The sequence below is a fragment of the Equus asinus genome, chromosome 12, assembly GCF_041296235.1.
Source record: "Equus asinus isolate D_3611 breed Donkey chromosome 12, EquAss-T2T_v2, whole genome shotgun sequence".
Lineage (NCBI taxonomy): Eukaryota > Metazoa > Chordata > Mammalia > Perissodactyla > Equidae > Equus > Equus asinus.
In genome coordinates, this window is record NC_091801.1 from 65,980,553 (window position 1) to 66,002,899 (window position 22,347).

Consider the following 22,347-nt stretch of genomic DNA (forward strand, 5'->3'; position numbering starts at 1 on the left):
CTAAGGTTCCTTCTAGTTCTTAAAAATGTATCATGTTCTCCAAAGTATAGGTCTAGTTTCCCTGTACTCATGAATTCCCCCACGCTGTTGGCAGACATGTACTGAGCACCTACTATGTGTCAGGCACTGAATAAGGTACTGGCTAATTAAGTATGAACTAGAGCAATCCCCTGCACTAAGAAATCAGTTCAGAGAGAGCATCAGGCAATGACAACATGATGCCAGGTGGGTTATAAAGCAGTGTGAGCAATGGTCATCCAGAGTACACACAGGTCTGAGAATCTAACTGTGTTTTGGATACCAGGTAGGGGGATGTCATCCTATAGTGGTTCTCAGACTTGAGTGTACATCAGAGCCACTGTTAGGGCTTGTTAAAACACAGATTGCTGGATGCCACCCCCAGACCTCCAAGAAGTTGTATTTCTACAAATTTCCAGGACATGTTGATGTTGCTGGTCTGAGACCACACTTCAAATCAGGGATTGTGCTAGACTTCAGAACCCAAAAATGAATGAAACATGGAGTTTTGCTTTGGAATAGATGACTAGAAGGAGTTAAAGTTCAGTGGAGGAAATAAGCTGTCCCTCCTTCACCTCATACAAGATGGTTAGGATAACTTTGGAAGGGGTTTAAAGAGAGAGTGTAAAGTGATGGTTCTGTGCCCCATGAGCTTTGGAGGGAGAAAGGGCTGGGCTCCCACGCAGTTTTGTCACTTACCGCCTTGGTCTTAGTACAGCAAGTGCTAGAAAAATATAGCTGGGGTTTCTCAGAATAACGATGACAATGATTCTGTTTTGAGGGAGGAAGACGGAAAAGACTGCCCAGAATGCTATCTGTGTGATGACTGCAGGATGACTAGGGGCTTGTGAAGTAGGTCTGTTAGGGTTAGCAGGGAGGGAGGTAAGTGGATGGTTCTAGGTGGAAGATGTCACCAAGGGGTCAAAAAACACACTGCTCTTTTCACTAAGTACTTTCTGGTAAGTGTGCATGTATTATAGCGTAGTGCATAGAATCCAATTTAAAACTCTTTGAGAGAACGGAGCTCTTTAAAGGACTCCTATGTACAATTTCTCTGTCACATCAAAAGGAAGATAGGTTTCAATGGGAAGTGCATGATGGACATGGACTCAGAAGTTCTCAGTTCAAGTCCCATATCTGCCTCCTAGCAGCTCTGCAACATCTGGAGTTCACGTACATGCATTCTTTCCACTCCTAGCAACTCTACAACGGAGCCACCATTATCATTGCTACCATTCTATAGTTAGGAAGACTGAGGCTCACACGAATTAGATAAAATGCCCGATACTGGCACACCCAGTGTTTGATCTCAAGTCTACCGGATCAAGTTTTATACTTTGGTATTTTAGCTTTTGTTTATTTCACAAGAGGATTTTCCATATTTACCCAATCATTAGACACGTTGAGAGAATTTATTAAAACTACAGATTTCCAGGCCCTCTTTCTCTTCAATGAGGCGGCCGAGCAGACGCAGACATGCAGATCTTTGTGAAGACCCTGACGGGCAAGACCATCACCCTTGAGGTTGAGCCCAGTGACACCATTGAGAATGTTAAAGCTAAAATCCAAGACAAGGAGGGCATCCCACCTGACCAGCTGCATCTGATTTTTGCCGGCAAACAGCTGAAAGACGGCCGCACTCTCTCAGACTACAATATCCAGAGAGACTCCACCCTGCACTTGGTGCTCCGCCCTGCAGGGCAGCATCCTTGAGCCTTCCCTCTGCCAGCTCGCCCAGAAATACAACTGCGACGAGATGATTTGCCGCCAAGTGTTACGCTCGCCCGCCCGCACCCTCATGCTGTCAACTGCCGCAAGAAGCAGTGCGGCCACGCCAACAACACGCGCCCCAAGAGGAAGGTCAAATAAGGCCCCTCCTCTGGCTCCTCCTTTGCCCAAAGGGTCACCTCCCGCCTGAGCCTCATGGCCCTGGGGCCTCAATAAAGTTTCCCTTTCATTGACTGGAAAAAACAAAAACAAAAAAACTACAGATTTCCAGGCTCCTTCTCCAGAGGTTCTAATTTTGTGGGTCTGAGATGGGGCCAGGAATCTGCATTTTTAATCATTGACTCCACCCTCCCCCATGTACGTATGATCTTTGGGGAAATTTGAGAAGCACCACTACCTACTGTAGTGGGTTGAATGGTGTCCCCTGAAAATTCGTGTCTATCCAGGACCTTGGTGACCTTACTTTGGAAATAGGATCTTTGCAGATGTAACTGGTTAAAATAAGGTCATTCTGGATCAGAGTGGCCCTAAATCCTATGACTAGTGTCTTTATAAAAGAAAAAGAGAGGATTCACAAAGATATACACATAGAGAAGAAAGCCAGTGAGGATGGAGACAGAGATTGGAGAGATGCAACTAGCTATAAGCCAAGGACACCAAGGATTGCTGGGAGCCACCAGAAACCATAAAAAGCAAGCAAGGATTCTCCCTAGATCCTTTGGAGGGAGCACGGCCCTCCAGAACTGGGAGAGAATAAATTTCTGCTGCTTTAAGCCACTCAGTTTGTGGTAATTAGTTACTGTAGCCCTACACACTTGTCTTCTGGAAATTTCAGGGAAATAATTATTGTCTTAAATTGACATTTTAACATGGAAAGTTGGCAACAGCAGCCGCTTCTGGGGAGGAGAACCAGCTTGGATATCAGAGTTAAAGGGAGACTTATTTTTCTCTGCATGTCTTCCTGTTCATGTTATGCCATGTACATGTATTATCTATTGAAAAAGTAACTGAACAAATGATTCAATAAATCACTAAATATTTTTAAGTGATATTGTAGAGCAATATGTAGGTTATTTGGGACCAGAGCCATCAATCAGAAATGTATTGGGGGCCAGCCTGGTGGCACAGCAGTTAAGTGAGCACGTTCCGCTTTGGCAGCCTGGGGTTCGCCAGTACAGATCCTAGGTGTGGACATGGCACCACTTGGCAAGGCATGCTGTGGCAGGCATCCCACATACAAAGTAGAGGAAGATGGGCACAGATGGGAGCTCAGGGCCAGTCTTCCTCAGCAAAAAGAGGAGGATTGGCAGTAAATGTTAGCTCAGGGCTAATCTTCCTCAAAAAAAAAAAAAAAAAGTATTGGTTTCTTGCACTCCACCAAAGAAATAACAACTCATATTAAAGTCATTTAACATGAAGGTCTCATTCAAAAGAGTGACATCCAGGGTCAGTCTTGGGGGTCAGGGTGATGTATGCTACTGATCAGAGTCTTATACAATGAAAATAGAAGCTTTTTTTTTTTGGAAGATGACACAGAGCTCCTGCAAGACACTAAAGATCAGAATCCTCTGCTCTTTAGGATAAGAATGGGGAACCTATATTATTTCTATTTTATGTCCAGGAATACACTCAGAGAGATGGAATGACTTGCTGCACAAAACACAGAGTTAAGTGTCAGAGCCAGGTACTGATCATTCTTTGCATTCAATGTAATATTTTGGGGGCATCCACTGTGTGCTAAATACTAGAAATAGAGAGGTGAATCAGGTGCCTTCCTGGGCCTGTCCTGAGACTGTTTGCCCTGAGCCTCAGTTCCATTCCTTGCTCTTTCTCTGACTTTGCTCAGTATCATATTGGGGATAATTACTTGAGGCTTCTGTGTCACATGGCTTCTGCCCACACGAGGCACCAGGGGAGACTGGAGCGCAGAAGAAAGGAAAAACCCCTGTTGACTTCTCAGCTCTTCCTTTACCATTATAACCAATTCCCTGCGTTCAATCCCCTTGTTTAAAAGGCCTAGAGTAGTCTGCTTTCCTGGTCGGACACTGACTGGAATGCATCTGCAGGGTGGATTTTGATTTCCTGTGGTTGTAAGCCATCCTGTCTGCTTGGGCTACGTAGTGCAGGGACAGCTGGACAACCTGAAGGAGTACATGGTCTGTCAGATTCCCAGAAGTGCCTGTAGCTGGGGCCCTCTGGCTCCAGGGCCGCCTAGAAGGGGAAAGAGGCTGACCTTCCCAAGGTCACCCCTCCTCCCCAGCTCCTCTAGGCTCGAGTTCACAGCTCTTCAGGACAAACAATTCTAAGCCAAAGGTCTGCAACTACAATCAGAACACTGGCCACACAGAAGTAAGGAAACTACTTAGAGCTCATCCCAATATTAATACTCTCCAACTCTTACAAATAGGTCTACAGAGGTCACAGTTCTGGTTCCCCTGAAAAAAAAAAGAATACGCTGCACTGTGGTCATAGTTGGAGGGCATTTTTTCCTCTTTAAATGGTGCCTCATGATTTTTGCAACCCAATATACAGACTGAGGCAATCATTGTGAAGAAGAATTGGGAAGCCCTTCTCTATCTCCTGCGTCTTCTTGTGTTCTCTTTCCCTTATCCACTTATCAGTCCATTTGCCCATATATATATTCATCCAGTGAGCATTTATTCAATGCCGGTCCTGAGCCAATCAGTGACTGGGCTGGGCACGTGGGATAAAATACTGAGCAAAAGTAAACAAGGCCACTGTACTCAGGGAGCTAGTGTGAAAGTCAGGTGTTAGTCAAATAAAGACACAAATAAGTGTAAAACCACCACGTGGTAACAGCTACAAAGGGTGATACAGGGGGACTCAAGTTGGGGAAGCTTTGGGTTTCTTGTGGGCTCCAATGAAGTGATAATGATGTGTAGACATCTTCAATGAGGCATGTTGTTTTTCTTATATTCTTAAGGATTCCCAGCTTATGAAATAGTTTAACATATATTACCTCATTTAATTTTCACACCAATGCTGCAATAACAAGATCTTTAAAAGAAGCTTGAGATTACAGTAGTGGAAGCTAATTTGGATGGAAATATGAGAGAACAGGTCAAGGGGCGAGGGTAAATAAAAGAGTGAAGTGTTTTCAAGTCTCTTTTCTTTATCAAAAATTGGTAGTCTTATCTTCAAATGCAAGTAATTATAACCTAGAAAGGGAGAAAAAACGCCACGAATGTACACATAAATTCTAGCATTAGCTGTGGCAGAGTTTGGTTATATTATAGTTACATCTAGTTTTGCTGAGGCAAACAGATGCAAAGCTTCCTTCGAACAAAGGTGTCCTTTAGTCCCAGAGGGAAAGAGCCTTCACCACAAATAATAACAGTCTCCAAAAGCAACAGCTATAATTGTAATGATAAAGAATGCTTTTCACATGTTCTCACTGTGAAAAGGCCCACTGGTCCTTCATCTGATACCTTTAGGTCATGCTTTATTCACTTGGATGACTTCAACTACAAAGGAAGCAAAATGGTTGTTTTTAGGCTGTATATTAAAAACAATATAAAGTGGGAAACAAGAGAAAAAAAATTTCATTTACTCCCAGCTTCATAATTACTCGTGTCTCCCGGTAAATATTAATCATCTTGACTAAATGATGAGTTCATTTACATGATGCTCGTATTAGTCACGATAGGCTAGGTTTATGCTGTGCTATCAAATCATCCTGAAGTCTCAGTCATCTATGATAACCAAACTTTATGAAAATAACATGCTATATGTCCAAAAAGTGTCTGAGGTAGGTGGAGTGGGGAATTGTTCCAACAGGTCACAAGGGAGGCCAGGCTTAAGGAAGCTCTGCCATTTTGTAGTTGCACCTCCAAGAACATGGGTGCCCATCACTGCTTTAGCCCAGAAGTGGACGCATCATTTCTGCTCCTATTTCATTAGCCAGAATTAGTCACAAAACCCAACATACCTGTAAGAAGGCCCGGAAATTCAGTAGAACAAATGGCCTATTTGGTCAGCACTACTGTCTCTGCCACTATGACCTATTTCCAGAACTCTACAACACTGATCCAGTAGGGGAGGTACTATCTTTGCCACAATTCTCCAAACTAGATCAAGGCACAGAGTTTCCTTTCAGCTTTTATATTATGAGTCATTACAGGGGAAGGGAGGAGAATTAGCATTTCTTGAGCTTCTACCATGTAGCTAATACTTTGTGTGATGGATACAGTGAATTGGCTTACTCAGCCTCATTGCACTCTCTTTACAATGTAGAATGCTAAAAATGAAAAAAAAAAAAAAAAGAAAATCCATCTTTCCAGATTCCCTTGCAGCTAGGGTTCTGGAGACATATTAGGTTCTGCCAGATATATAGTTTATATATTCCTCTGAGAATTGGAAGGTGGAAGTGAAGAGAAGGACACACTCCTGGTGTTTTGACTACTACTACTGGCAAGCAAGGTTTTCAGTGTCAAAAGGAAGAGGCAATGGCAGCTAGCTTGGAGCTCGAGTGTCCAATGACCAGTTTTCTAGGTGTCATGAGGCAGTTGTAAGGTGCCAGGACCCTCACCCCAGTTTCTTGATTTCTAGATCACTGCTCTTATGCTGTATAATTTCAAGAGTTCCAATGGACACCTCCTGGTTCCCCACTTTCCTGATTATTTCAGTACTGTAGAGTTCTGAGGGTCATTTATGGAGACCCAATCTATAGTCTTCTCACTTTTTGGTAAGCAACTAATTCCTCATATTGAATACCTCTCTGCTTAAGTTACCTAGACTAGTTTCTGTTTCTTTCACTGAAACGTGACTGGTAACATTTGCCAAATACTGTTATATACATAAGTTCCTCTAACAACTTTCTATCTGGGAGCTCTTAACTGATGAAGTGGGGGAACTTGTATCTTTAGGGAGCCTAGGTTTGAGCTAAGATAACTACAAGCATAAATTTGTTTGAAGTCTCATGTTTTACCTTTAAAATTCATGGCAATGAACTCTATAATAAATTCTATTCTCCCCAAATTCAGAGCAAAACTCATGTTCCTGGAAGGTACACTTTTCATTCAGAGGCTTTATATATTCCATGATAAAACCCCCCTTTTCCAAGAGGTTATGCAGACCTCATTGAGCGGCACTCAATGTGTAACATTGTAGCAATTCTGTTAACAATTCTGTGTAACAATTCTGAAAAGTAGGTCTTGTTATGCCCATTTTATGGAGGGATTAACTGGGACTTAGAGAGGTAAAATAAGATGACTAAAATCACAAAGAGCTAGGATTTAAACCTAGGTCCTTCTGTTTTCAAAGCTATAAGCTTTTTCCACTACAACACACAGACTTCTAAGAGGGTGATATTCACTAGTTCTCAGCCGCCCTGAACGTTGGTTTATAAAGGTTTGGCTAGTTCATTTAGCTCAATGCTGATATGTGCTAGTTAGTTCTTCTCTCCTTCACAGACATCAAAAGCTATCAGCATCTGCCTTGAAATGGTCTACTTCTCACCTTATGAAGGATTCAGAAAGAAAAGATGGATGGAATACAATAGAAAAATCCACAGAACTAGGAAAAAAATGACTAAAATACGCATTCTATATTGCTGGTCGTGCATGAGCAGCACTGTGATAACTTCGTACACAGCCATAATGATCATAGATTTGTGAAGCCTGGAAACCTGATGCCAAGTGAAGTCAACAGGACCCTGGGATTACTACGGTATCGGCAGAAATACTTCAGTTTGAATTCCTACTCTGGCTCACGCACGCTGTTCTATCTGTCACTCTCCTTCTCCACGTAGCTGACAGCAGGCTGGAAAATTCTGCCTTCAAGACTTATTAGAATATTTCTATAAAACTGGATGTGGCCTTGGTAGGCGTCAACCCCTTCTTAGTGATTCAAGTCCTGTCTCTGTTTTCCCTGGAGAAATCAATCTAAAGATACTATTTGCAAATTGACCCAGTTCTTCAAACTGTCAGCTACTTCAGATGCAGTATCCGACAGAAACGTATAAAATCACGATGTGGTTTTCATCTACCCAAACAGCTGTTTTATACTTTTCAATGCAATATTTTACCCAGGGCTTTCCCAGCACTTAAAAAAACTATCTAAAAAATTCTTAACACATCTCGGGGCAAGGACGAAAGGGGTAAAAGGGGACACATGTACAGTGATGGGTGGCAAACAGACTTTCAGTGGTGAACACGATGTAGTCTATACAGAAGTCAAATTATTATGATACACACCTGAAATTTATAATTTATATAATGTTATATAAACTTATCTCAATAAACAAAAATTTTCACAACACTGAAAGAATCATTTTTCTGGAAAAAAAAGGTAAATGGGAAGAGACTACATTTGCTAAGTGCCTTTTAAGTACCAGGCATTAGGCACATATCAACTTATTTAATTCTTAAAAGAGTACATACATAGAGAGACTATCACCCTCATTTTATATAATAAAAAAAAAAAAACAAAGACCTTAAGTAAATTGACCAAAGTCACCCAGATAATAAGGAAAAAGCTGATAATGAACCCAGGTTGGCCTGGTCTGAAAGTTAGTCATCTTTTCAAGACTGCACAATGCATCCAGCAAAAAATATTGCCAGGGAGCTTGAGAAAGAAAATAGCTCCAAGAATTCCAACTTCTGGGTCTAGTGTTTTGTTTCCAGGTAACATGAGGAAACATTTTCCGATTGCCTGAATCTTTAATAATACAGGAAACGAAAACAAATTGCACGACGTGGCCTTTACTGTGAGTTTCATAACAGAGGCAGAGGAGAGGGTTTTATTCTAGGGGAAAAGAAAAGCACTACATTACAAGCGAAAGTGTGTCTATAAAGCGTAGATGATTCGGCATTTTAGATGAGAGCAAATTAACGTTAAAAAGATTTTGCTGTTTTGATTGCCACTGATCAAAGGTTACTGCTCAAAAGTAGCTCTTCCTCTTTTCACATCTCCATCTATCTTTGCCTTTTTATGGATATTTCACTGTCAAAACCAGCGTGGTACGTTGACGGCAACATTCTTACCTGCACCTTCTCCAGCCCCCAGCTTTGTCATCATGGAAGAGGACACTCCCTCTAGATTTCTGTCACCTTCCAAGGAGAGGACAACAATCCATCATTAAGGCCGTTTCTTAGCTGAGCTGCCCGGTCCACTCTCTGTTGCACTGCCCTCCTGCCACTTCCAACTTGAGTGAAACAGACTGTCGTTTTCTCTGAGCCTCTTGATTGTCACCTCTATATCCAGCTCACATCACCGTGGCCAAAAGAAATCTTGATCAAAACTCTAGATGAGGCATGACACCTTTTATTAGGCAGGAACTTAGAAATACTGATTTGGGACTGTCCAAGATGTTTTTATCCAATAGGTCAGGAAATGAAGTGTTCGGGTTAATCATATTTTTTCTTATACCTAGTTATCACTTGTCAGGTACATGTCGGACCTATTTTCAAGGAAGCAGAATATAAATAGACTTTTATGATTTTTTTTTTCTATTTTTGCCTCCAGATTTATTCTCTGCCCTTCTCTGCCTTGCTCTGTGCTCCAAGAAGTCAAACTCTATGTACTAAACAGCATCACTGGGGCCAGCCCAGTGGCACAGTGCTTAAGTTCGCATGTTCCGCTTTGGCAGCCCGGGGTTCACCGATTCAGATCCAGGGTGTCACATGTTCCGCTTGGCAAGCCATGCTGTGGTAGGCATCCCACATGTAAAGTAGAGGAAAATGGGCATGGATGTTAGCTCAGGGCCAGTCTTCCTCAGCAAAAAATAACGAGGAGGATTGGCAGCAGATGTTAGCTCAGGGCTAACCTTCCTCAAAAAAAATAAACAAACAAAAAAAACAGCATCACTCAGGCTCCCTATCGCTTGGCTCTCAGTTGTGTGCAGCCAAGCCAATCAAAAGTGTCAACAGGAGGTTCTAGTGCAGAAGAGGAGAAAGGTGGGGGTATTGACCTACGGCCAACCCTCCCTGGGCCATGTTCATCTCCCAGGGCTCTAGTCCTCACCAGCCTTCAGTGACTTGCTGCCTTTCCCCCTCAGTCCCAGGGGTGGGAGCAGCTTCCTGCTGTTGCTAAGCCCTTATTGGTTCCTTCAACACAGCCTGCTCTTCTGTAAATAGTCTCTTTATTCACCGCTCTCCAGGTAACCCTTCAAGGTGACACCTGCGTCCTGCCAGGACCTTGACCGACATCACCGCAATGGCTGTTCTGTAGTTAGTGAGTGATTTCTCTGTGCTGTTCTAAGAACTACGGCAAATGCAAAAGAGAAACAAGACATGCTGCTTCCCTCACCACGCACGAAAATCCAGCTGGCAACACACAACTGTCAAAAGGCAGTCATACCCTGAGTCTCAACGGAGGCAGTGTCTCTAAAGGCCTAAACTTGTCCTACGACTCTACCTACCCCAGCCTCCACCAAAACATGCCTGACCTCAGTCCCATTCACTCGGGCCAGTGTAATATCCGGAAATAGTGGCCAGGGTGTGGCTGCCACGGCTCTATGTCCATGGATGACAGAGCAGTTAGTTTTGGACTCCTTCTTTTGCCTCATTCCTCCAAGCCCATTTTATTGCCAATTCCTGTTGATTCCATCTCTTACAATCTCTCAAATTCATCAAACTTCTCTTTAGTGCTGCTGTCCTACTGTAGTAGAAGTCAGCATTATCTCTCACCTCAATTTCTGCAGTTATCCCCTAACTGCTCCCTCAGCCTTCAGTCTCACCTCCTCCCAGTCCTGGCTTTGCTGTGAAGCCAGAGGGATCTTTGTTGTGTCATTCCATGGCTTCCGCCCCTCCTAAGATAAAGTCCAAACCATAAAATGGCTTAGCTCTGATCATGACAACCTCTCCAGACTCTCAACACCTTCTTCTTATAGATGAAGAGACACACTTCAAAGAGACTAAACTTCTTCCAGTTTTTTTTAAGAAGAACTATGTTTTTTCTTGCCTCAGTGCCTAGACTCATACTATTTCCTTTGCCAAGAACACCCCCTCTGTCTTCCTACCCCAACCTTGGACCTGGCTAACTTCTTCTGTATTATGCAAGTCTCAGCACAGACATCACTTTTTCTGACAATCATTCCCTTTTGCCACCACCCACCCTTCTCCAAAAAACAGAACTTTGGATTAGGTAGTTTTCCTGCCAGGGAGCTTCCATAGCATCTTTCCTTCCCTCATTACCTTTCTATAGCACTATTATGTAACTGCCGGCTTACTTGTACATATTTCCTACCTGATGGTGAGCTCTGTCAGGGCAAGAACTCTGTCACCTGAACCTGAACGATCAAAACTATCTATTTCAAAGCTGAATTTTAAGAAAAGGAAAGAAATCTCAACCAGGTTTAACGGATGGGAAATGTCAAAATTCCTGTTCTAGTATTATTGTGGAATAAAGGGAGTATCTGTCAACAGACATAAGCCCTGTATGTCCAGGTAGGTGTTGTTATAAATCCACAGCTCTCTGTGCCCCCTAAACTCATCTTCCACTAAGGAAAGTGAAATTCCATGCATGCATCAAAGGAAGGGAGGGCAGGGACCTCTCTCTGAATCCCCTTCCCTTCTCTCCATCCCCATGGTAAGTGATGCCTGCTTGAATAGAGAGTGCCTGCAGGATAGCACTGGGGTTATTTTCGCAGGCTTCATTATCTCAGCTGGAAAATCCTGGGGCAGCTTTTTGCAAACCAAATGGAGTTCAATTAATGCAGCAAGAGCAAAGGATCAAGACCTAAATATTGAGAGTCAACGTTATCAAAAGTCTCTCAGCACCCAGATGGTCAAGTTCAACCTCTCAAAGTGCTCTTAGAAGAGGGGAAACTGAGATTTTCCTGGAATGGTGCTTAGAGGCACAGGAATGGACTAAAATAAACTCATTTTATTGTGTACTGATGCATCATGGAACCACGCTTGGCGAGCCTTCTCCTCAACTCTTTTCCTCAAGGCTAACCAAAGATACTTAAATTCTTTTTTTAAACTAGCTTACCTTTGCCAGGGAAACCTTACTAATTCATATCCCACTGATTAAAAATGTATGATAATTAGGATGAATACCTAAGTTTACCTATGGAGAAAACAGATTTCCTGAAAAATAACAAGGCTATGGAAATATTTTTTAAGCTCATTAAAACGAACCTTTCATGCACTCTGTTGTATACAAAGATGTAAATTATGCAAGGGTTCTAATTGGGAGAAACATACTGGCTTGGCCACTTATGTTCATCTCCTCTCCCTTAAAAGATCCCGCAAAAAAACAGTAAGATAAGTAGTAACCCACAAGAGAATAAAAGAGGCAAGAGTTCAATACTTGTCTGAAGGACAGACAGCAATGGAGCCAGGTAACTGACTGCAGAGTGGAGGAAGAGCTAAGGAAGTTACAACGTAGAGGGCTGCAGAGAGGATTCCAGCAAAATGTGAGCCCCTTGGCTCTGCACACCTGCAGGGGCTTGGGGCCTCCAGAGAGAGGGTTACGGGTGATGAAGGGCTTAAAACAAAGGTCCTATGTATGTAAGTTCTGCAAGTTGAGTGGTGGGACTCTCTGAAAGATGGCAGGCAGTGTTCTCCCACTCTCTCCCCACCACCCATACCCAAGGAGAGAGACTGGATGGTTCTCACCTAAGTAACTCAATGGACCCAGAGAAAACTTCTAAACACTGACATTTTCAGAATCAGAAGGGGTCTCTTAGTAAGGCTGACACACCAAGCAATAACTGTAAATGAATTCTCACCAATTGATAAATCCAACAAAACTAATGAATAGTCCACAAGAATTATGAGAAAACATGGCATTCACAAAACAAGAACAAAATTCTATAAAAAAGGAACATTCAGAGAACAAAACAGGCTAAAATATAATAGTTGAAACTTAAACAGAATATATTCATGATGGGGCCGGCCCCGAGACCAAGCGGTTAAGTTCGTGCTCTCCGCTGCGGCTGCCCAGGGTTTCCTCGGTGTGGATCCTGGGAGCAGAGATGGTCCCGCCCCTCAGGCCACGCTGAGGCGGCATCTCATGTGCCACAACTAGAAGAACCCACAACTAAAATATACAACTATGTGCTGGGGGGATTTGGGGAGAAAAGGCAGAGAGAAAAAAAAGATTGGCAACAGTTGTTAGCTCAGGTGCCAAACTTAGAAAAAAAGAATATATTCATGAGAAGGTGCAAAAAAAATAAAGCAAAAAAATGTGATGCAAGTAACAGAGAAAGAAACAGACTGAGATAATCAGCAGATCCAACATCCTTCCAATGGGGGATGCAGAGAGAGAAAACAAAGAAAACAGAAGAGGACATTATCAAATAAACAATGTGAGAAAATTACACAGATCTCAGACACGGGTATCTAGATTGGTCTACAAATGGGCTGCAAAATGTATGATAAACACTCATTGCTTTCTTTAAAAAATAAATCTTTTAGATCTATTTGATTTTTAAACTATCTGCCTTTATTCTTTTGATAACATTTAAACTTTCATTTAAAATAACTTTAAAAAGGGAGTGCCTTACCTATTTTCTTAGGTCTGTTATGAATGCTACAAGGCATGCCTCATTACTTTGGGCCCCTATGTACACTTAAAAATAATACAGCTGTCTAGGATTTCATTTCCTACTTCAGATTTATGACTAATTCAGCCCAACGTCCCTGAACATCTTCTTCCCAACCACCTTTAAACAAACCGTTGAAATGTTACTATGCATTTTACTTCCTATATTTGTCAAATGCAGAACGTGAGCAGTGTTGAATCAAATGTGCCTTTTTATGTATACCCTTTCTGCAGTAACAAAATATTTCAATAGGGGTTGTCTAGGTAAGAAACAAGAGATAGATAGATAGATAGGTCGATGATAGATAGATAGATAATACGATAGATGGAGGTGATAGATGATAGAGATAGAGATAATATGATAGATGGAGGTGATAGATATATAATATGATAGATGGAGGTGACAGGTGGATGGTAGATAGACAGATAATATGATAGATGGAGGTGATAGATATATAATATGATAGATGGAGGTGACAGGTGGATGGTAGATAGACAGATAATATGATAGATGGAGGTGATGGATAGACAGATACAGACAGATGAATAAGCATGACCAAAATGGTCCTCTTGGTGGTAGAGGGATAATACTCATCAATAATACTCATGGTTTTTTGTTTGTTTATTTGTTTTTAGTTTTAAACATGATGGTAAATTTTAACTTTTTTTAAATTATAATTGAGAAAATAGAACACTGACTTTTGTTCATGATATACACAGCCAATTACAAGAAATTCCATAGCCATGTGAGAAGGCTTCTGGTTCCAGCAAAATGGTGGTCTACACAAATTCAGAAACCCTTCTGCTATGAACACCTGGATATGCTAGATAAGATATAATTTAAAAAGCTTGCTTGTTTGTCTTTTAATATAGTCCTGAGCTTGCAAGAAAGAAGAGGAAACTCCCAGGTGTCAAAAAAAGGGTGAGAGGGCGTTGAAAACCAGGGTTGGGAGTATTCAGGTGGACATAAGGCACCCCTGGGAAAGCGGAGTAGGGATGGAGTGATGGCAGGTAGTGGATTGGGTAGTGGCGAGTGGGCTTGAGGACTTGGAGTTTGATACATCGATAACAGTTAAGGCTTTGTGAGCCCATGAGTTGGGAAACTGAAACTGAAGCTCCTGCAGAGAGCCAGAAATCTCAAAAGGCCAAAAACTTCTGTGAAAGAATGTCTTACAAACTAATCTCTGCTCAACAGCTTGGGGAGATGACCTGGAAACCTTTCTCTGCTGAGAAAAAACTTCCCTCCTCCTCTTGCACCCAGGAATGAGGATATTTTGATTGAAAGCTGCCTTTATGCATGGTTATGCTGTCAGGAATGAGAAGATGTCTACGTTAAATCATCTAATCATCACATCAATTATACACGGTCAGTATTATTAAGCACATTTTATAGAAAAGAAATCTGGGAATCAGAGGGGATTAGATAATTTATCTAAAGTTAAAGTTTACTCAACATTTCATCTAAAGTTAAAGGGAATAAGTGACAGAATTGGGATTCAAACGCAGACTTTCTAACTTCGACTCGGGAGTTTTATTCACTGAGATCAGCGCACAGTCAATCTCCATTTTAGCTATTTAAACTATGTCCACATACTGCAGCACCATTATAAGTGGATTTTCCCTTTGTTTCCAAAACGTCATATCCATCAGGATCTGCTGGCAATGGTTTCAGTTATGAGGCCACCATGATGTATCCAACCAAGAACGAAGAAAACAGAAGCAAGAAAATACAAATTTTGTGAGCCTCTTAGCAGGAGAAGCACTTTTCACAAGCAAGGACTTCCTGCAGAATGAAGACGGACAGGAGTGCCTCACGAATCTTCCTTCCAGATGCACTAAAGGAGGGGAGTTTTCAACAACCTTCCAAGTTTCAAGAGCAGAGTTGAGAACTCTATGTAAGGGATCGCGGGTTGGCGGAGGGGAGACAATAATGTTCCCCAAACACTGGGAAAAGGAGGAAACAAAGCTAAGCTAGTAAAATGATTACTCTGTTGCTCGTGGTCACCAAAAGACCATCTGTTTATAAATGTGTAAGCAAAGTATTTGAGATCATCTAAAACTTCGAACAAGGTGATATGGGGAGCAACTTCAGGAAGCCAGGAAAACTAAGTCCACTCTTCTGATCCCCATCAGGAACAAGACCATGTGAACCAAAGGGGACAGGAGAGAGCCACTTGGCAGGGGTGGGCGGGGAAGACCCTGGCCCACTTATGTATAGACCAAAGGAGATGGGAGTCTCAGTAAAGCAGAAATTAGCATAACGGCCACCTTGGCAAGGCCCTCCTAACCTGGGAAGCGAAGGCTTCCAGCTTCCTTGTCTAAAATATGCTTCTTAAGGTCTATTAGCACATCTCCTGTATTCATAAGCTTGATGACAATTTAATTTCTCACATAGCTGACTCACATGGAGAGAATGCCTTGCTTAGGCTGCCTTGAAAGTCCACACTGCTTTTGTTGCTTGGCGCTCTGGTGTACTTAATACTCTGGTATTCTGCTTATATTCACAGTTATCTTCCAATACAGCCTGCCCATAACAGGAGGACACACAGATCTTCCTATGCAGCATTTCCATCAGGTTGACAATTGCATTGACCATTACAAGTGAATCCTGGCTTGTTTGGTTAATGCCAGTCCATCCCTGAGAGATGGATCCAGTGTCACCATGATACTAATCAGGTTTCCGATCCTCTGTGGCTGAAGCTCGGGTACTAGATTGTGGTGATTTCACTGAGGGCACTTTGTGGGAACATATCCTCGTGTCCTACAGGACTTACCAGATGACATCCCTCTGAATCAGTGTGCTGAGTGACACTTTTCCATTTGAAACCACAACAGCGCCTTCTGTGAATTTTTCACTTGTATACCATAAATAGAGATGTGCACTGTTGAAATATCAAGAAAGGTTGTGAGTATCACTCCATAATTTAACCGTGAATGTCTACAGTGGGGTCTGTTACTAGTACACAGTCATGACGAAAGCTTCATACACCTCCCAGTGACAGGCTTAGTTAACAAATAGTCCTGGTTTCTTTAAGTTTGCTGAGCCTGGCAGGATAGAACTGTACTTTTGTTTATTCTCTTATTCTCAAGGATATTTAGTGGGAGATTTTTTTTTAAAAGAAATTTCTGAAAAGGTAAAAATACCAAACGTGGAGAGATAAATATGCCACTTATCATTTATAATGTACCATATATTTCTGAATGCCTGCTTTGTACTAAGTAAAGTTCTAGAAAGCTGGGGTACACATGTAAGAAAACAATCACAAGTCATTTGATGAAGGGTGCTATAATGGACAGAGAGCAGGACCTGTGCTACACCTGTGCTGAGGCACCAAGGGTGACCAGGAAGGCAAGAATAGGACATGCACAAATTGTTTAAGGGCTGCTGGAGCAAAAAGGATGAAACGGGAAGGAGCTGGACAGTCAGGGAAGATCCAAAAGTTCATGGGGTTTTCATGCAGTACTGAGGAGTTTCGACATTAGTGAAAGTGACGGGGAGGCATTTTGACCAAATAGGTAAATTTTGAGTGTTTCAGACTCCCTTGCTGGGTGCAGGGTAGATGGCAGGGGAAGGAGCAAACTAGAAACAAAGCTCCTGGTAGTAAATACGTCCAAATAGTCTGGAGGACTGAGGATGTGAGCCTGGACTAGGGCAGCGGCTGTGAAGGCAAAGAGCTGAATAACAGAAAACAAGGGTTATTTAGGAGAATTTTAAAAAACGTTGTAATCACTGACAACCACTAGCAGTGACATATTCTTGTGGATTCAGTGCCTGCTGGGTGACCTTTTTCGCAGAAAGAGCAGCAATCCTGCCTGCTGTTCCACGGCTGTTTCTCTCCGAGAAACTGAACATTAGAGTTTTTAATGCAAACTCTAAGTAGCTGTGTGTCACCAGTTGAGAGGAGGAGCCCCAAGATGCTGTGGCATTTGTCATCCATTCTCAGGTTTTAGCATCCCGGAGACCATTAACTGCTGGCCAGGGTGCTTACAGTTCAGGTGAGCTGTTCTGTCGGGTGCTAAAGTGGGAGGCAACAGGGTGTCATGATTAAGAAACTGGGTTTGGTGTCAGCCAGGCCTGGGTTTGAGTCCTAGATCTACGGTTTGCTTCAACTCTCATTTCTGGACTAAGTTTCATTGTCTATAAAACAAAGATTGGGGTACCTATTACCTAGGGTTTTTGTTTGGATTAAATGAGATATTTGCTTAATTTCATGCATAAGTGGTGGAACCAAGATTCCATCGTGGATCTAGCTGACTCTGGAGTTGACACTCTTCCTTTCTCTTTTATATGTAATATATGCAGTATTTTAATTATCATTATTATTATTCTGCAGAGAAAGATTCACCTGAGCTAACATCTGTTGCCAACCTTCCTCCTTTTGTTTTCTCCCCAAAGCCCCAGTAGATCATTGGATATCCTAGTTGTACATCCTTCTAGTTCTTCTTTGCGAGCTGCCACCACAGCATGGCAGCTGACAGATGGGTGGCGTGGTTCGGTGACCAGGAAGAGAACTTGGGCTGCTGAAGTGGTGAGTGACGAACTTTAACCACTAGGCCATCAGGGCTGGCTCTCATTATTATTTTTTTAGAAATGCCACAATTTCAGTTTCTATTTCTCCTTTGACCCAAGAGTTATTTCACAGAGAGTTTTTAAAAATCCATGAAGAAAGGTTTTCTGTGGTTTGGTTTTATTATTGATTTTCTAGTTTTATTCCACTATCATCAGAGGATGTTGTTTATATTATTTCCACCTTATCCATATTGCATTTTCCACCTTATCCTTATTGCATTTTTTATGACCTAATCTATGGTTAATTTTGTGAATATTCTATGCGGATTTGCAAAGAAAGTGTATTCTTTATTATCAGGGCACAAAGTTTGCAATGTATCCAGATCTCCCTTATCAATTACCTTTCAGTCTTTTGTTTCTTGGTTTTTTTTTGTGGCGAGGAAGATTGGTCCCAAGCTAACAACCATTGCCAATCTACTTCTTTTTGCTTGAGGAAGATTGCCACTGAGCTAACATCTGTGCCAATCTTCCTCTATTTGATGTGGGATGCTGCTACAGCATGGCTTGATGAGTAATGTATAGGTCCTCACCCAGGATCTGAACCTGCGAACCCCAGGCCACCAAAGCAGAGCACGTGAACTTAACCACTATGCCACTGGACCAGCCCCATGTTTCAGTCTTTTATAACTTTAAGGTCCACTTGCCCTGTCTTGGACTGAGAGTAGTATGTTAAATTACGTAATCTCAGTATGTTTCTATTTCTTGCATCCTCTGCCATTTCTCCTCTACCGGGCACTGCTGTGTTATTTGGTGTGCATTCAAAATCTTCCTTGTGCTGAGTGTTCCTTGTGAACTCTGGCCTTTAGCATAAACCAGTCTTTCTTTGTCTTGTTTCGTGCTTTTCCGCCTGCATTTTACCCCATGATAGATCAAGATCAAAACTGATGCTTTTTGTTGTTGCTCTCAGTTTGTATTCGCCTTGCATGCTCTGCTCATCCCTGTATTTTTCGCCTTCTGAAGTCACTTTGCGTGTGTTGTGTCTCGTATTCAGCACAGAAGTGGGTTTCGCAGACTCCACGTTTCTCATTGGTACGTTATACTCTGCCCAGCACGTCACTGGAGTTCCATAAAATATTTGTTTCCTTTTTCTTTTCGTCTCTTCTTCAACCAGGGTCAAGACTCACCTAAGCCCCTAGCCTTTTTTTTTTTCTTTTCAGCTTTATTGAGGTATAACTGACAAAACTGTAAGATATTCAAAGCGTCCATCATGGTGATTTGATATATGTATACAATGTGAAAGGTTCACCTTACTAACAGCAGTTTGGATCTGCTGGAGTGACGTCCCCTCCCGGGCCCTCTGGCATTGCTGGATTCTCATTTTCAGTCCTGCTCTGCTGGTTCTCACACCCTGCGGGACAGGCTCTCCCTCCCCCCCGGCAGGCCCTATATACTCACCAATGGTGGACTCGAAGAGCACTGACAGAGAAGTTTAAAAGTGCATTCCCTCTACTGGCTTGACAGAATGAAGTTTCCAATATACGCACTAAAGTCTGATGTCTCCCAAAATATTCTTTAAAATATAATTAAATGCCTTGAAAGAAATGTTATAGCACGTAAGTCCTGAGCTGGAAGGAACCCTCGACATCATCTACTCGAACTCTCTCTCCAATGCATTCATCACTTCTACAATATCCCAAGATTTTTAGTCCCTGATTGCATTCTTCTGGTCATGGTAAATGATATGGTCACGCACTCTACAGGCATAAGTTTGAAGCCCAGCTAATCATATATTAGCTATATGATGTTTGGAACTTACACAAGCACTGAGCCTCAGTTTTTATCTATAGAATGGGGACAATGATGGAAACTCAGGGCTGTTGGAAGGACTAAGGAGGTTACAGAGTTACAAATTCAAGGACAAGGCAGGAAATGTGAATTACCAGGCAGGTAATTAATTGAATCCCCTAAGTGTAAGGCAATAGAAGAGACCAGGAGAGTTTAACTCACTTGTCAAAGGAGAAGCCTTTCCTGGGCTCCTCCTTAGATTGGAGCCTTGCCTGCAGCAACATGTGCCTAATCATATCCCCAGATATTGCCATTTTTCTAGAAAAATTGGCTTTTTAATGTAAAATTTCCCAACTATTCAATGTGGCAACTAATTCAAATTTCTTTAAAACACCAGATAGACCATTAAAAAAACATATCTGTGGGCTGAGTACACATATCTGTAGGCTGCCACTTTGCAGTCTCTGGTCTGAAGTAATTAGCTTAATGCCCAGCACAAGATAGGCACTTGATAAATTACGAACACATCAGATCTGAAACCTCAGACATCAGACTCTTGAGAGAAAGGACTTTTCTGATCAGTGGGTAAGAGGCCAGAGAAGAGGAAACTCAGGGTAGCCAGGACATCAACTGCAGGCCCAGGAAATTGGGAGAAATCAAGGGGGACAAAACAGAGACCAGGTGGGAGTGGCTCATGGAGGAATTCTGCCACCTTCCCAGTCTGCCTGCCCTGACTCATCTTTTGCTGATACTCCCTGGCTCTGTCATACAACAGCCGGTCTCTGATCCTGTGCAGATATAACTGACATAGGAGGCAGGCAGGGAGTGGAGTAGATCCTGCAGCTGGCTGGAGTCAGAGGGGCTAGCAGCTTCCTTAGAGGGAGCTTACTGGGAAGAGAAAAAAAGGTCTTGAGCAGAGAGCCAAGGAGGGAACTTTCTCCCTGCCCCTATTCCCTTTGGCTTTTCCCTATCAGCAACTCTGAACCCAGCCAAATACTTCCTACTCGGGTGGGCAGCAGCTGTCCCACACATGTTATAAATATGGGCAGAAGAGCTGTTCCTATTTTTAGCCTTTGAATGTGGATGCAAAGGTCACCAAGATTCTCCATTTGCTGGCTCACTTCCTCCCTCTCTTCTTGACATAGCTCTTATTTTCCTCCAAAAGGTATGTTTTCTGTTCCAGAGAGCTAAAGTAAGACATTTGGGGGAAGGGGGGCCCTAAATATCTGCTCATCTTGGCTGGACTCCTTATAATTGCCAGGAGTGATATATCTCTCCCGTGGCATGAGAAGTCATGGAGAGACTCTGGAAACAGCACTCCAGGCTTGGAGCAAAGCCACTCCTTTTTCTCTCTTGAGCATAAACAGAGGTTTAGAGCAGAAAACAGTGCTAAGGATCCTGTCATTGAACCCTTCAAATACACAGTTGAGGGCACTGAGGCTCAGAGAGGCTGATTTGCTTATTACTACCTAACATTAATAATAAATATTATTATAGCTTATAATCATGGGAGGTTTTCCTATGCTAAGCACTTCACATAGATTTCCTCCCCTAATCTTCGCAACCCAATGAGGTATCTTTCTCACTTATTCCCATTTTATAGAGGACAAGACTAAGGTTTACCCGGATGAGAAACTTGCCCAAAGTCACATAAATGAGCAATGATAGACCCAGGGAAGACACTTAGGATGCTGACTCCAATTCTTTAGTTCTTTGCAGAACCAGAGCTCCCTATGCAGATTCTTCATGAGGATAAAGGAAGGAAGTGGGAGGATGGAAGAAGAAAGGGAAGGGGGCGTGGCTTGAACACATTCTCTCAGCAGGGCCCTTGCAGCTCTCCTTTGGAAACCACTGAGTGTTTTCAGAACAGAAGCAAAAGCCCTTTTTAACCTCAAAGGCCAAAAAGCTGCTGAGATACGGAAGGAGATCTTGAACCCTCTTTACCTGTTCTCAGGGTCAGCCAAGGCCATACTCCGAGTGACGTAGCACATCTTGAGGGGGATGCTTTTCCGGTCTCTGTGGAACGAGAAGGACTGCGAGGACAGAGGGTCTGAGGAGCCGCCCCCTAACCGCGGGGACTCGGGCGGAGGCGTTTCCCACCCAATCTCGGACACTGGGGAGCCTTTCTTCACGTAGGGCGTGGCTTCTCGCATGTACTTCACTGCAAGCAGAAAGACAAGAAGACCTTTTAAGTACATCGGGGCTGCAGTTCCGGAAAGTCTGATTGCGTTTTTGAAACTTGCATTAGACAAGCTCTTGATACGCAACGTCTTAAATTCTGAACAAGAGTCAGAATTTCTGTTCCTCTCAAAAGAGATGTTTTGTTATTTAAATTGTATACCAAAGTGGTTTCTCAAAGTTGCTATTATGATGACCTGAACTTGAGTATCACTTTCAGCTCTTTTCAACTGACAACTTTTACCTTTTCTGATTATAAGTTGGATTCTCGGAAAAAGGCTGAAAAACAAACGGGCAGAGAATGAGGAAGTATAACTTTGGCTAAAAGAAAGGGTAACTTTGGCTAAAAGACACATAATTATTCAATCTAGAAGTAGCTCCATTCTAGTCCACATTCACTACCCATGTCACCATTTTTCTGTTGAGAAACGAAGGCAGGCTTTTCAATTGAATAGTGCTAAGAACACATATGCAAAGAAATACATAGAATACTTATTTTGTAATGGCAGAAATCTGTAAGAGCAAAAATAATGTATGTTAGGGCTGAAAAGTAGGAATAACCTAAATGTCCACTAAAAAAGAGACAGGTTAAATATATTGTAAAACATCTACATAAT

At 42.4% G+C, this 22,347-nt stretch overlaps 1 protein-coding gene and 1 pseudogene across 1 annotated transcript in view; one reads left to right on the forward strand and one right to left on the reverse strand.

Moving 5' to 3' along the window:
• Positions 1 to 13,790, forward strand: part of LOC139039923 (ubiquitin-ribosomal protein eL40 fusion protein-like) — a 32,405-nt pseudogene extending 18,615 nt beyond the window's left edge.
• Positions 1 to 22,347, reverse strand: part of SNTB1 (syntrophin beta 1) — a 226,486-nt gene that overhangs the window by 105,894 nt on the left and 98,245 nt on the right. Inside the window, exon 3 of the mRNA XM_044743794.2 lies at positions 21,497 to 21,713. Within this exon, the coding sequence (XP_044599729.1) occupies positions 21,497 to 21,713 (217 nt within the window). The remainder of the gene's footprint in view (positions 1 to 21,496; positions 21,714 to 22,347) is intronic.